The following is a 13,660-nucleotide window of genomic DNA, read 5'->3' on the forward strand; positions in this document are numbered from 1 at the left end:
ATGACTTTGTATTGTAAAGATATCTAATATAAGGAATAGGATAGTGAGGCTTAATTAGCAGTTAAGAAAAGTTATTCATGGTGATGGTCATGGTGATCATCTGCTGGTGTTGGTCTAAGTTATGGTGTTGTGGTTGTCTTAGTCCTTTTATTTGTCTTAATACAAGTTTTTGTTTTAAGGTTGTAGTGGTAGTGTTGCTGTTATTAGAGTTAATCTTGGTGTAGTGTTAGTTTTAGTGATAGTGATAGTGTTGGTATGGTGATAGTTTTGGTCTTGGTGTTAGAGTAAGTGATGGTCTCTATTTTAGACTTAGTGCATATGTTCTAGTTTAATTTATGCTTGTTTTGATAGAAATGAAGGGAGGAGGGGGGTGAGGGGGAGGGAGAATAGTGGCGGATCCAGACTACATCAAATAAATTACTGCAGCCCATTTTGCGTAAATTTACATTCCTAAACACGTTAGAGGCTAATCCATTGATAAAATTATATTCTTTAGAAATTAAAAACCAATAGTGTTTTTCTAAATGTAATTTGAATTTATAATTGAGGATCTATAATTTATATTGATCTACCCTGTATCCACCAGTCGGGGGGGGGTGGAGTACATTGATGATTGTACTGTATTTTTAACAACAATGATTCATGGGAATGGAGAGAAGTATATCGTCTTTGCCTGTCTTTTTATTTTCTTTTTTCCTTTTCCTTGTCTCTTCTCTACTTTCCCTTGCTTCCCTTTCCAATTTTCTCTAGGTTTTCTTGTACGAACAGATCATTATTAAATTGGTAGAAACACCAATGTAGCGCTGTTGCGTTTATCAAGTATAAAACTATAAATACTGTATTTGTAGTTAGTCTTGAATATAGTTTGATAATGTGCAAGGATCGTCGTTTGTTGTAGATAAAAAATTATTTTATGCATTTGTTTTAGACATTTGGACAACAAATTTAAAACAGATGAACTTGGTTTCGCAGAAATGAAATGGACGTCAAAATCAAATAATTTACAAAGAAGTTATAGAAATCAAGCTATAAAATGGATGAAAGAAAAAATAGGAATTGTTGATTTGAAAGTTTATGTAAATAAACAAGGGGGAGATGGGAGGAGACGGAGGAAATTTATAAAAAATGAAACTTTTCTGCAAATATTAACACTGCATGAGTACAAAATAATTAAATTAATGTATAAAAATCTATTAGAATGGTCATTGTTCTTTATTTTTTAATACTAAATATAATCATTTTAATTCCTTTACATTAAATAGATCTGCAAAAAAAATTTGAAATTTCAGTTGAACTTTGCTTGCTCTAAGAGCTCCGAGAATTTTGAATGAGGACTCATGGACCAATGAAAACACAAATGATACCAAACATTTTATCGACGATAAAAGCTCTAACGTGGACGAGGTTCCAATACAAAAACAACCATTAAACTCACCGTGTGTTCTGAAGATAGATTCAAAAGAAATATCGATGAATCACATATACAGTTTGGAAGCTCGTTGGCTCACGTGGTATATAGTAGTGGAAACTGTTCATCATGTTGATAAAGATATGTAAAAATAACTACCAGCGTCTTTTCTTTTAGGACGAGGAATCTGATCACGAAATTGAACAGGAAACAATCAGTACAAGAGATTTGCTAGAAGATTCAAAGTGCACTGTAATGTTTTTATATACTTTCACCAGTAGTTTATATTTGATTAGAACTAGTTTTTCGAATTGATAAACTGTAAAATTTGTTTCCAAAAAAGATTTTTGTGCGTCTGCTATGAAACGATGTTTACCTATAATCATTAAAAATTTAGAAAGATCGTGAAACTACAAGTTTTTTAGGCCTTTTCTACTAAAACTTTCTTTCTTTTAATATACTTAAACATCTTACAATGTCAAATTTTACGTTTATTGGAAATAATGTCATAATACAACGATTTTTATGAAAACGAGTCTTAAAGCTTGAACATGAGGCTGAAATCGTCGGAAATTGCCCGTATAACATCGATTTTTCAAATCAGCGCACCAATATTGACCAAAAGAAGCTGGTCGTGATCTGGTCTGGTAAATTCCCCACTGTGGGACATACCATTGGACGATATCATTGAACGACACCCCCCTTTCTCCGACTGGTCTATATTGGAGGAAATCTGACGACATAAATCCCTACGTGGAATCGGGTGGAAGACAATTCGTTGTAATTCAAGATGAATTTCCAAAATTTAAGACTTGTCTTTTTGCTTTAAAATGGTCTTAACAAAATCTTATCTGCGTTACGTCGAAGCTGGAATCGTTGGCGTAGTGGGAAGTGCTAGAGCTAATGTGTGTCTTGTTCAAAGTGGCGAGAAAAGACGTGAAATTTGCCGCGCGATTGTTCCCGCACTAGAAAATGTATATATTTGGGACGCTAGACTTGGCGAAAAAGTATTTAAAGAGAATTGTTGAAACCTTTAAACAATGTTAGATTTTCCACTATTTAAAAATTGTTTTTATGATATGCTTATCTAAATGTCTAGGTGAATGTCTTTCAAGGTAACAAGAGCGAAGTGACATGTCTCTGCCTCAGTCCTGACTCTGAACATCTTGCTGTTGGTGAGTAAAACAACTTATCTAATTAAACAATATAGCATTTCATTATATCTTGTAAATGATGCCGGATACTTACTTCATTGTGGCTAATGAACACTTTCAACAGTAAAAGGTATGGTTGTAAGAAACACAAGGTCAGACAGGGGAAGGGGCTCACCCCTCTGCTTATAAAATGCAGATCCTGGGCCTCCTAACTTATAATAGCCAGAAACTACCCTTCCCCCTTGTATTCTGAAAGAGTTTGATATCCAGAAAAAAAATGTTGGTCAACCAGTACAGTATGTAATGTTAACAAAAATGAAAATCATTGGTGTACATTCCCCATGAGTCCCAAACTATTTTAATTTCTACATTTTTGTTAGACTAGATAAATTATATCCCTTTGACAACAGGTAATAAAATTTGCCAATATAAAATAATTTTCTTTGCTTTTGAAAACTGAACAGCTTTTTATCTTAATGTATGTAATAAATTTGCATCTGCTTACAGGGAGAAGAATGTAAAGCTTAACCTGCATCCATGCACCTCCACCTACATCCATGCACCTTCACCTGTAGTTTATTTTTAAATTTTAGGTATGGCGATGGTGTCATCAGAATTTGGAATATAAATAATGGTACATCCTCAGTGACATTTAGGTACATTTCCTGTCATGGAATATATTTTTCAATTTGGTCTATGCTCAACCATTTGTTTACCATCGGTACTTCTGATTTCCAATTACTAAACGGTCCAGAACTCATTTCAAAAATTTTTCAGTAAACAAACAGTTAATATAACTCATATGACAAAAAAAATATTTAAAATTTATTTTCTTGTAAGGTTTATCGTACAGTTGCTGCAATTGTTCAGCACGTTTTTGACTGGTAGGTTTGCTTCCCTACACTGCTTGGCAACATGGCCCAATCTTTTGCATATGTAGCAACGTCTTCCTGTTAAATATTCATAAGGAAGTTGTAGTTCATAACACTTTTTATTTGTTTGTGTCATTAGCTTATTTCTGTTAACAATAATGCATGCAACTTGAAGTTTTCAACCATCTAATCACGCTGATGTTTTATCACTTGGTCAATCAAACTTACTTCTTCTCATACCATTAAACTCTATACAAAAAAAAGTATATAATTGTCGATTACAATTGCCATGAAAGAAATGTTATTTCATTTTTTGTCATTACTTTTCTCGCATTCATTCATTTTGTGGCCTTTATGGCCACAATTATTGCATCTTCCTTCATTGAAAAAAACAATGGCAATTATCAGCCTGGCATCAAAGGCAATTAGTACATGTATACACTATACCGCACCTTTAAATGAATTTTTTGCTTTGACATTGCTTTCTACATAAACAAATCGTTTGTTAGGTGCTGTTTGATTTGTTATGTGTATGATTAAATTTCAGGTTAAAAGACTTATGGTGAAAAGACTCATGGTGAAAAGATTCAGGTGAAAAGATTCAGGTGAAAAGATTCAGGTGTAAAGGCTCAGGTGAAAAGACAAAAGTACAAAAGTATCATGAGAGAGCTGATGGGCATATATCATATATCAATGAGAACAGTATTGTATACAAAGCACTGTTTACCTTCTTTATTTTTTTGGTTTTCAGAATTGGAGCCACCTCAAATAGTAGTAGATTTTTAGCACATTTTGATGCATTGATGTATTGTGTAATAATGCAAAAACAATCATTAAACAGTATAACAATTTTTGGCTAAATACACACTTGCATTTTCGTTATCTTTCTCTTCAGTTCCCTGACCTGTTTTGAATGCAATTAAACTATTTGAGTGATTTTCAGTTTTCAAAACAAAAACAAATTTTATACACATTTGATACCAGTGTCCATTGCTTTTTCCTCATCTGTGTAATCTAGCATCTGGTGTTTTTGTATGCAAAAAACGATAAAGTGTAAATAGATATTTTGCAAGAAGGGATTTAAACCATGTAAATGAAATAATTTCATGAATAGAACTTTAATTTCATGAATAGAACTTTCATTTCAGGCAAAAAGATCGAAGACTTCTGGGGACCTTCCAAGACGATTCTTGGTGACATGAGCTTCCTAAAAAGTCTACACACTTACGATAAGGTGATCTCACTTTTTTCTAATGATGTTATCTTTGCTTACTCTTTCTGAGAGATTTCAAACCCGAAAATATCCCATAGGATAACATTGCACCAAGCATTGTGAAAACCATCCGTCAGAAGTACACCTCGAATCCGGAATTCGATCCCGATAAGATCAAGACTGCGTCCACTGCTGCCGAAGGCTTGTGTAAATGGTCATTGCGATGGATCAATATGATAAGTAAATGAAGTATTTACTTGTTATTCAATGTTCATTATAAAATAAAATCAATGCAACGCATGCGCTGATTGCATAAGCATGTGAGCTCCGTTCAATCTGAGCTCAATCAATCAAATCAATCAAAGAGAATTTTGCAAATGGACCATGAATACATGTTGCAGAGAAAATTTAAGCGTTTGTTTTTAAGTTGTTTGTTTTGCATTGTTGTTATTTTATAGAAAAAAATCAAAAATTTTGTTTTGTTAGCGCTGGCTTATGCAAACCTTTGAGATGTTTGTGAGAGCTCTAAAGTTGGTGCGTATTAGTTTACATAAGATACATTGCAGTACATCACTGTACATCATTTTACATGAGGATACATCACAGTGCATCAATGTACATCAGTTTACATAAGGATACATCACAATGCACCACTGTACATCAGTGCTTCATCTAGATCTGCTCTCGAGTTCTACCAATGGTCTCCTCAGTTTGCATATGCCTTTGCAAACACAGTAAACATCTTTTATTTTTTAATTACATTCAATTCACCGTGATTCACTGTCTATTATAAGTTAAACGCGGGAAAGAAGGCTGTTCTTATGGGTAGAGGTACTATGAGGAAGAAGTGGGGATAAAGTTTGAGAAGAAAGGTGTGAACGGGGGAATGAGGGATGGAGAGTTCTCAAATGTTCAAATGTTCTCATTTCTCGAACGTGTTGTGAGGTTAACAGCGTACAGGAGGATTTTTCGTTTCACAAGAAGTTGATTTTCTGTTTTTATTTAGGGTTGCCCGAGTGGTAGCTCCAAAGAAGGAAGCTTTGGCTGCTGCTGAGGCTGAGTTAGCTGTGGCTATGGAGGTAGGATATGAGGGCAAATAAAAGTTGTGTACAAGTATTTCAATTCATCAAGTCAATTCAGAGTTACTTTCAAATTGACTGTGTTGTTTGGGCATCAGTTTTTATTACACAAGGACACATTTGGATCAACATGCAGGGTCTTCGTAAGGAAGAACGTTTAATCGTTCCTTGAAAAGTTCCGGAATCGCTTTGACCAAGTCTCAAATCCCTTTGACCAAACCTCAAATCGGCTTGACCAAATTATCAGTTTCGCCCAATCTTTTATCGCTTCGACCAAACTGTACATCGATTTATCAAAATCCTAAGTGGTTTAAGCAAATTCTAGTTCGGTTTGATGTTGAATTTTATCACAAGGTTGACGTTAAAAAATTGAGGATTCTTCGCATCGGGAGACCTTTATTATTCGATGTTCGCGACGTGTTAATCTGAAGGAGGTCATCACTAGAAAGGCTGTAAACGTTCGTCGTCCTCTACTAGGGTTTGGAGAAGAAGCGGTCTGCGCTTCGTGAAGTCCAGGCTAAACTCGCGAGATTGCAGGAGAAATTTGAAGCAAACGTGAAAAGAAAAGGAGAACTAGAACAACAGGTTCTGGTTTAATCGATTGAACAACTGTGAGGTCTGTAATCGATTGATTATTAATCTCATTCGCCGTACTTCTTTTGTGGCAAACTGAAATTGAATTATATTCGCTTTTGTGTATTTCAACTATGGCATTTGTTGATGTATATCGTACTTAAAGGCACCTAATTTAAACTCAGTCTGTTGAGGGTTAAATGGGTTTTGGTATCAATCTTTAATTGTTTTGGCGGATTTAAGAATAAAAAAATATGATAAAAATTATGTTAGAAGTTAAAAGATCCCGTTTATGCACACATAAGAAAGCATGCTACTTCTAATGTTTGCCATCGAGAGAAAATGTTTGCATATCATCATGACTCCTTTGAGTGTTGTACAAGTGTCACTTCAAAAAACTGAATTTCAATATCTGATAATGAGAGGATTTAATTAATTACACATTTTAACATCGAAAAAAATCGTTTTAACCGTGCATTAATAGAGAGACTATAATAACAGATTGTTTCTCAGCAGCGATCTCTATCAAGGAAGACAAAAATTTTTTTCTTTATTGTTCGATTTTTTTTAGTCACTTATTTGTTTTTCATGATTTTTTTTAGTCACTTATTTGTTTTTCATTTTTTTATTTAAATGGGTTTTGGTATCAATCTTTAATTGTTTTGGCGGATTTAAGAATAAAAAAATATGATAAAACTTATGTTAGAAGTTAAAAGATCCCGTTTATGCACACATAAGAAAACATGCTACTTCTAATGTTTGCCATCGAGAGAAAATGTTTGCATATCATCATGACTCCTTTGAGTGTTGTACAAGTGTCACTTCAAAAAACTGAATTTCAATATCTGATAATGAGAGGATTTAATTAATTACACATTTTAACATCGAAAAAAATCGTTTTAACCGTGCATTAATAGAGAGACTATAATAACAGATTGTTTCTCAGCAGCGATCTCTATCAAGGAAGACAAAAATTTTTTTCTTTATTGTTCGATTTTTTTTAGTCACTTATTTGTTTTTCATGACTGGAGAACAAAATCGTTTCCTTCTCTTTCCGTTGTTTTTATTTGTGAATGTATTTTTGTATCTTTGTATAAGGGGAAGGAAGTGTGTGTAGATTGGCATATGAAATATTGCGTATGTGTATTTTTCTGCCAAAGGTAGAGTGTGTGTGTACTTTGTTCCTTGTTGGTAGATTTTGATGGTTACACCTTTGAAACAAGAATTACGTCCCAAACAAACAAATGCATTGATCACTTTGGATTTTAGATTATATAAAAATGAGTCTTTTGAACAGAAGGTGTTTTTAATAAAGTGGTAATGACACGAATATTGTCTTAGATAAAAGATCTCCTCAATTTGCAATGGACTTTCTTTTTAACATTACTGTTTGTGCATGTTTACATCTGGAACTATTCAAGTTTTTGTTTGTGATATGCAAATCAGCTTATTCATAATCATGTGTTCCCTACTTCCTCACATACGCCTAAAGTCATTTTTCATTTCGTTGTAAGGCTGCAATTCTGTTTGTGTTTTATAAGAGATTTTTGCTTTTAATGAAAACTGATCACTTACTATTTGATTCTGGCAGGAACAGTGGCGGATCTAGGGCTAGTCAAAATAAATTACTGCTGCACATTTTGGAATATATTTACATTTCTAAGCCCCTCAGAGACAAGTTCATTGGTGAAATTATATTCTTTAGAATTCAAAACCAATAGTGCTTTTCTGAAAGTACTTTGAATTTCGAATTAAGTATCTTTAATTCATTTTGCTCACTGCTGCTCGCTGTGACTACCCCTAGATCCGCTACTGGGCAGGAATGTATACAAGTAACGAATACGTATTTTGATTAGGAAATATATGACCATAACTTTACTAATATACAAATCACAAAAACTTCAATAAGCTTCAAAAGTTCGCATGCAATCATCATAGTTACAAAGAAAATCCAAAACTTTTTCAGGCGATGTTTCATTCACGACAACAAAAATTTCGTGTTACATACACATCAATATATTGGCTTCTTTGAAGTATTTCTGGTGCAATGAAGCAGTTTCGCGATTTGTTTCTTAAAGTGAGAGGCAAAAAACTTGGAATTTGTTTCAATACATTCAAAAAAAACACACGGTGTGTGCGTATTAGTAAAAGAGACAAAAAAGATAATAAAAATTCTCACGAATTTCTTCATATGACGTAGGATCAGAATTAGGATTTGTGTTTGGACTTTCATCTTCATCGAAAGCTCTTTCCATGTGCGAAAATACACTTGAGCAAGTGGATTCGACGCTTGAACTTAATGGTTCTTGAAGCGGAGTTTCCTGTGGCTGCATTGGGCCAACAAATGCAGATATTGCTGTTGTTAAACAAATCAAGATATTGCTGTTGTTAAAGAAAATGCCCATTGTCAGTTGTTTCATAAATTAAAAAATTTCTTTAACTTGCCTCAATAATCTCTGTCGTTCTGACAGAGATTATTGAGGCAAGTTAAAGAAATCGACGCATTGAAAACTAGGATGGAAACACTTGAATCTGGTAACAATACGTGATCGTTAATTTTACTGGTTTTATCTGTTTTTTTGTTGAGGACATTAAATTCTTCTTGCGCTTATAGGGTTGACATGTAAAGAAGAAGAACGACAGAGATTATTGAGGCAAGTTAAAGAAATCGACGCATTGAAAACTAGGATGGAAACACTTGAATCTGGTAACAATACGTGATCGTTAATTTTACTGGTTTTATCTGTTTTTTTGTTGAGGACATTAAATTCTTCTTGCGTTCATAGAGTTGACATGTAAAGAAGAAAAACGACAGAGATTATTGAGGCAAGGATGAGTACATGTATACGACGTTGGTTATTCCAGATCTTTCACGGTCTGTTGTTAATGTAACCTTTGTGATAAACGCATGTTTCTTGTATGGGTCTCTTTAATTTCGAAGGACAGCTCTATCCCGCATACGTCACATCCGTTCGAGCTGTTTTATTCAGCTATTCTGCATTATTTGAGCTCGAAGTTTTCCAAACGTAAAATTGTTGATTCGTTCTACGTACTTCTGTCAAAAAAATGTCGTTTTTTTTGGAAACGGTTAAGACGTCTAGGTATGTTTACGCCACAGTATAAGAGTAGGTCCACTTCTTGTGCAACTGCTGCTGTGTATTTATTTAGATTACTGCCTGCCGTTAGCCATTCCGTCATTTTTATCGGACAAAAAAGCAATTGACTGGCTGCCATAATAGTATGCATGGCACGAAACTATTCAATTGAGGGGCTGTGCTGTATTCTGTGCTTACTCCCTGAGAGCAGTGTGGGCAATATACGTGCAAATTTCTTACTAAATTTGGTCTGATGAGCTTTTGAACTCTTCCACCTGCTTTACGTAGTTGCAGAATTCAGAACAGGGGGTAGTGTTTAAGCTCGTACGGCCGATCTGGTAAAAAATTGTATCTCTGGTCAAACTGCCCGTGTTTGTTCTAAATATATCATTTAAAAGCGAAAAAATATGACCTTAACTATAGTGGTGGCCTAAAAGACGTCCTTCACCTTGACTTTTACGTCTTAACCGTTTTAAAGTGTAAAAACGGCCAGATGAATAAACAGTTTAAAACTAACGTCTTGTTTATGGAACAGTTTTATAATGATTTTATCATCCTCATGTCTTAACACGTCTACAGTGAGAAAGAATCGAAGTCTTTGGCGATATCTGAGCGTAGACTGGAAATTAGCGAACTAGAAAGGAGTGCTTGTGAAATGGAAACTATTGAGGTGGGAATTTTCATTTCTACCGTGTTCGTTTTACGATTGCCAAAAATGAGTGATGGCGTTTTTAGTAAAGGCGCCTGGAAAGCGTTCAAGAAATCGAAAACGTTCTTCCAGCGCAAACAGGGTAAGGTTATTGATTATTCGGACCTCGAAATGTTTACAGCCATTTGTTGTAACAGCGCCAGTAATATCGTTAGTTGATGACACGTGATAAGTGTCGCTCTTGATTGTAGCATTCAAGAATGGAAGCTAGCGACGGTTCGTGAAAGAGAGTTGAACTTTACATTTCTTGACGGAAGTCTTCGTTTAAATGTAAAGTTTGAAGACGACCAGTATACTGTGAAGGATATTGACCTTGTGACCGACTTACAAGGTTTTTATATTATTTATAATATGATCTTCAACTTGGCTAACACAGTGAACTGTATTATAAACTGGAACGCTAACTCTAATGCTAGCCTCTATACGACATTTTGAAGCCAGTTAAGATGTATTTGTATCTGAGTTTTTAGGTTTTCCTAACAAATCTTGTGTGCTAAAACTTTTCATGACAAATTGTGCTACTGTATTTTATGTGTATCGTTGTTGATTTTCTGAATAATATCATGAAACTTCTAAAAACTCAGAAAAACAAGCTTCGTTTTCGGAGATGACGGAAGATGGCGGAGTTACAGTTCACTGGGCTGATGATAGAGAATTCTTGAGGTAGTGTTGAAACATGATGAGACCACGGGGTGATATTTGAACACGATGGGATTATAGGGTGTATCTGAGAAGGGAACACAAAGCCTAGAATATTGTAAGTGGGCTAGATGTGATAACTCATTTCTATACTTCTTACTTAAGCTGAGCAAATGCATCTCCTTTGTAAAAAACGCAGTAACCATGCGCGTTGGATCATATGTTGCATTTTAGGCACCAGTCCACCCATTAAAACACTCGCCATTTCTTTGATCAAAGAGCATTTTGCCAACCGTCAACTCTCTTCGCTATTTTCGAATCGGAGTAAAATATCAAAGGTAAGATAGCTGTCCTCTTAAGTTAAACGCTTTAGTACGCCCCATACTACGAATTCTTATGAATGCAATTTCAGCTCCTTCATCAAGTGTCGTACGCAAGTGTTCGAGCGAGGATGTTGGTGAAAGCAATCAAAAAATTTGCTATTGATCACATCGTTGTAACTGAAGACAAGATGTAGGTATAGTATGGTCTGCTGTTTTTATCGGGGAATCTGTGATGTTGAAAGAGCAACAGTTGGGAATTTGCCTCATTCGAACGTTTGAACCCAAAAACTTTTACATTTCTAATAAACCGCAGGAATTGTCGAGTTCATTCTATTTTGAATAATGAACAATTTCAATGACTGGTGAGAATTATCAAGCATTATATACAATACCTTCACGACCAGGATTACTCTGACCTAGATCGTCCAGGTCAGAGAAGTCCAGAGAACGACTATTGGTGTTGACGTTGGCTGTCACGTGACTAAGAAGATGGCTACCGCTGACTGTATCTATCGCTAAGGTTATCGAAACGTCAGTCAACATCAACACCAAGTTATTTTTAATGGACTTTATACTAACCTGGACGATCTACATCTAAATGTTCGAACATGTAACGACACTATAGCGTTCGAATCATTCACTATGCAATAACTTAGTTGTATACAATGTTTGAATCCGTTGGTTTGTTAGCTAAGAACTGTTTGCCCTGAGGAGGATCGCAGAAAGTGAAAGCCCAAACCTCTATTTCACAGTTTCTCGAGTATATTACCTTGTACAATCCTAGACTCTACGACTCCAACTATAGCGCGTTCAGACTGAGTGCCGGAGTACGATACCCTGGTTCGGTCATAAATCTGCAGGCCGTTCACACAACGTAGTATTCACTAGATTCGTCTATTTATAATTTCATGTTTTTCATTGTTAACAACTTTTGAAACCATATGCTGAATACGCGTCTCTCTGTACATGTTACTCAGGTGTCGTCGTTCACATTGGTGCCCGTGCTTGAGAACCGTACTTGGGTACTGCCTTTTTCGTGGTGCCCAGACCCGGGCATTTTGACTCGGGCACCATCAAAATGTCGTGTTCACATTGGTGTCCGTGCCGGGGCACTCAGTCTGAATGCGCTATTAGTTTTCCGTATCTAATAATAAACTTGTGCCAGTTAAACGAATTGTTGAGAAATTTATCGTGTTTTAGTTTGAAGACAGAATTTTCGAGTTACGAAAAGTTCTTGAAGTTTGTCGTTACATTTGATCTGCGCTCTCTCGTGATCGATGGGAAAATACCGTTCACAACCCAACGAGTCATCGGCACTTGCGTAAGGTACGTTTATTTGATGAAGGCAACGGAAGTAAAAATGCTGAAAGTTCACGTGATTGATTTCACTCACTAGTCTACCGTTTTGGAGTTCAAGCTAGGTGCTTACGCTCTCGAAATGTTGACTAAACATTCGCTCAACATTGTCAGGCGTTTGTTGAGTGATTTTAAGTGACGTGTGCAAACGCTCTCAACATGTTGAGCTTTAAAATGATAACACAAAGGATCGTGGAATAAAATATTCCTCGACGCCTAGCAACTGCGTATATATCTATACAGCTACATATACGGTTCAGTTACATATACGATTTGTTGAGTGTGTTGTTCCAAAGCACTAAATAATGTTGAGGTACGTTTTGTTGAGTGTGGAACAATGAAAATGTTGAGGTACGTTTTGGTGAGTGTGGAACAATGAAAATGTTGAGGTACGTTTTGGTGAGTGTGGAACAATGAAAATGTTGAGGTACGTTTTGGTGAGTGTGGAACAATGAAAATGTTGAGGTACGTTTTGGTGAGTGTAGGAAAATGAAAATGTTGAGGTACGTTTTGGTGAGTGTGGAACAATGAAAATGTTGAGGTACGTTTTGGTGAGTGTGGAACAATGTGTGGAACAATGAAAATGTTGAGCGCTGTTTAGTGAAGAGTTTGAGCAAGTTTAAAAAGTTTTTAATAGTTGTTTCTCGATTTTTACAGCGTTGAAAGCATCAAAGAGAGGCTAAACGCGTTTCCAGCAATCATTCAAAATCTTCCCAAAATTCTTAGCGCGGCGGATGAGTTACTTCATGTTGGGAAAATGAACGGACACGAGTAGTCCAAAATTAACGTTAGCCGTTAGAGTTTTTACTTTACGTAATCCAATTCATATTAGAAATAAAACTTTAATTATTTTTTTCGTACAATGATGTGTTCGTACTTACAGTGCTGCAACATCATTTCTATGTAACATTTATATGATTCAATATATTACCACATTCGTGGCAACATCTACATTCTTTTAGATTAACCAAGAGAGGAACACGGCACTTACCACAATCGCATCTAAGAAAGTTCTCTGTCAAAATCTTCGGCAACAATAAATAAACAAATATTCCAACTTTTCTTACCAAGAATCAAGAGGAACTTCATTTTGCATTCTGCGTTCGAGCTCTTCTGTTTGGCGTCTTTGTTCTTCTTTCTCTCTATTATAGTTTTCTAACCACTCATCATCCGCAAGTGGTTCGTTTTCATACGCTTCAGCTTGGCCATACTCAAAATCGCCATCGGTGTTTCGGAGCG

At 35.5% G+C, this 13,660-nt stretch overlaps 2 protein-coding genes and 2 long non-coding RNA genes across 5 annotated transcripts; all 4 read left to right on the forward strand.

Moving 5' to 3' along the window:
- The first annotated feature begins 2,182 nt into the window (after positions 1-2,182).
- Positions 2,183-4,862, forward strand: LOC124442779 (WD repeat-containing protein 3-like). Of its 2 annotated transcripts, XR_006947352.1 has the most exons (6): positions 2,183-2,415; positions 2,508-2,583; positions 3,156-3,218; positions 3,982-4,067; positions 4,583-4,668; positions 4,746-4,862. XR_006947352.1 is itself a non-coding variant. In XM_046993273.1 (3 exons), the coding sequence occupies exons 1-3, from the start codon at positions 2,239-2,241 to the stop codon at positions 3,188-3,190; spliced, it is 288 nt and encodes a 95-aa protein (XP_046849229.1). In that variant the 5' UTR covers positions 2,183-2,238; the 3' UTR covers positions 3,191-3,343. The 2 variants fall into 2 exon arrangements, 1 of the variants encoding a protein (XP_046849229.1); XM_046993273.1 differs by lacking the exons at positions 3,982-4,067; positions 4,583-4,668; positions 4,746-4,862 and having other exon boundaries at positions 3,156-3,343.
- A 791-nt stretch (positions 4,863-5,653) lies between these two features.
- On the forward strand, positions 5,654-6,288 carry LOC124442780. The gene is made up of 2 exons (XR_006947353.1): positions 5,654-5,726; positions 6,081-6,288. It is a non-coding gene; the product is annotated as an uncharacterized LOC124442780 (long non-coding RNA).
- Positions 6,289-8,781: 2,493 nt separating this feature from the next.
- LOC124443010 lies at positions 8,782-9,124 on the forward strand. The gene is made up of 3 exons (XR_006947455.1): positions 8,782-8,834; positions 8,914-9,006; positions 9,086-9,124. It is a non-coding gene; the product is annotated as an uncharacterized LOC124443010 (long non-coding RNA).
- Positions 9,125-10,841: 1,717 nt separating this feature from the next.
- LOC124442195 lies at positions 10,842-13,372 on the forward strand. The gene is made up of 5 exons (XM_046992677.1): positions 10,842-10,860; positions 10,977-11,080; positions 11,155-11,255; positions 12,266-12,391; positions 13,079-13,372. Exons 3-5 carry the CDS (start codon positions 11,194-11,196, stop codon positions 13,194-13,196), a joined length of 306 nt encoding a protein of 101 aa, XP_046848633.1. The 5' UTR covers positions 10,842-10,860; positions 10,977-11,080; positions 11,155-11,193; the 3' UTR covers positions 13,197-13,372.
- Positions 13,373-13,660: the final 288 nt, after the last annotated feature.

The sequence above is a fragment of the Xenia sp. Carnegie-2017 genome, unplaced genomic scaffold (assembly GCF_021976095.1).
Source record: "Xenia sp. Carnegie-2017 unplaced genomic scaffold, XeniaSp_v1 HiC_scaffold_20, whole genome shotgun sequence".
In the NCBI taxonomy this organism is placed as follows: domain Eukaryota; kingdom Metazoa; phylum Cnidaria; class Anthozoa; order Malacalcyonacea; family Xeniidae; genus Xenia; species Xenia sp. Carnegie-2017.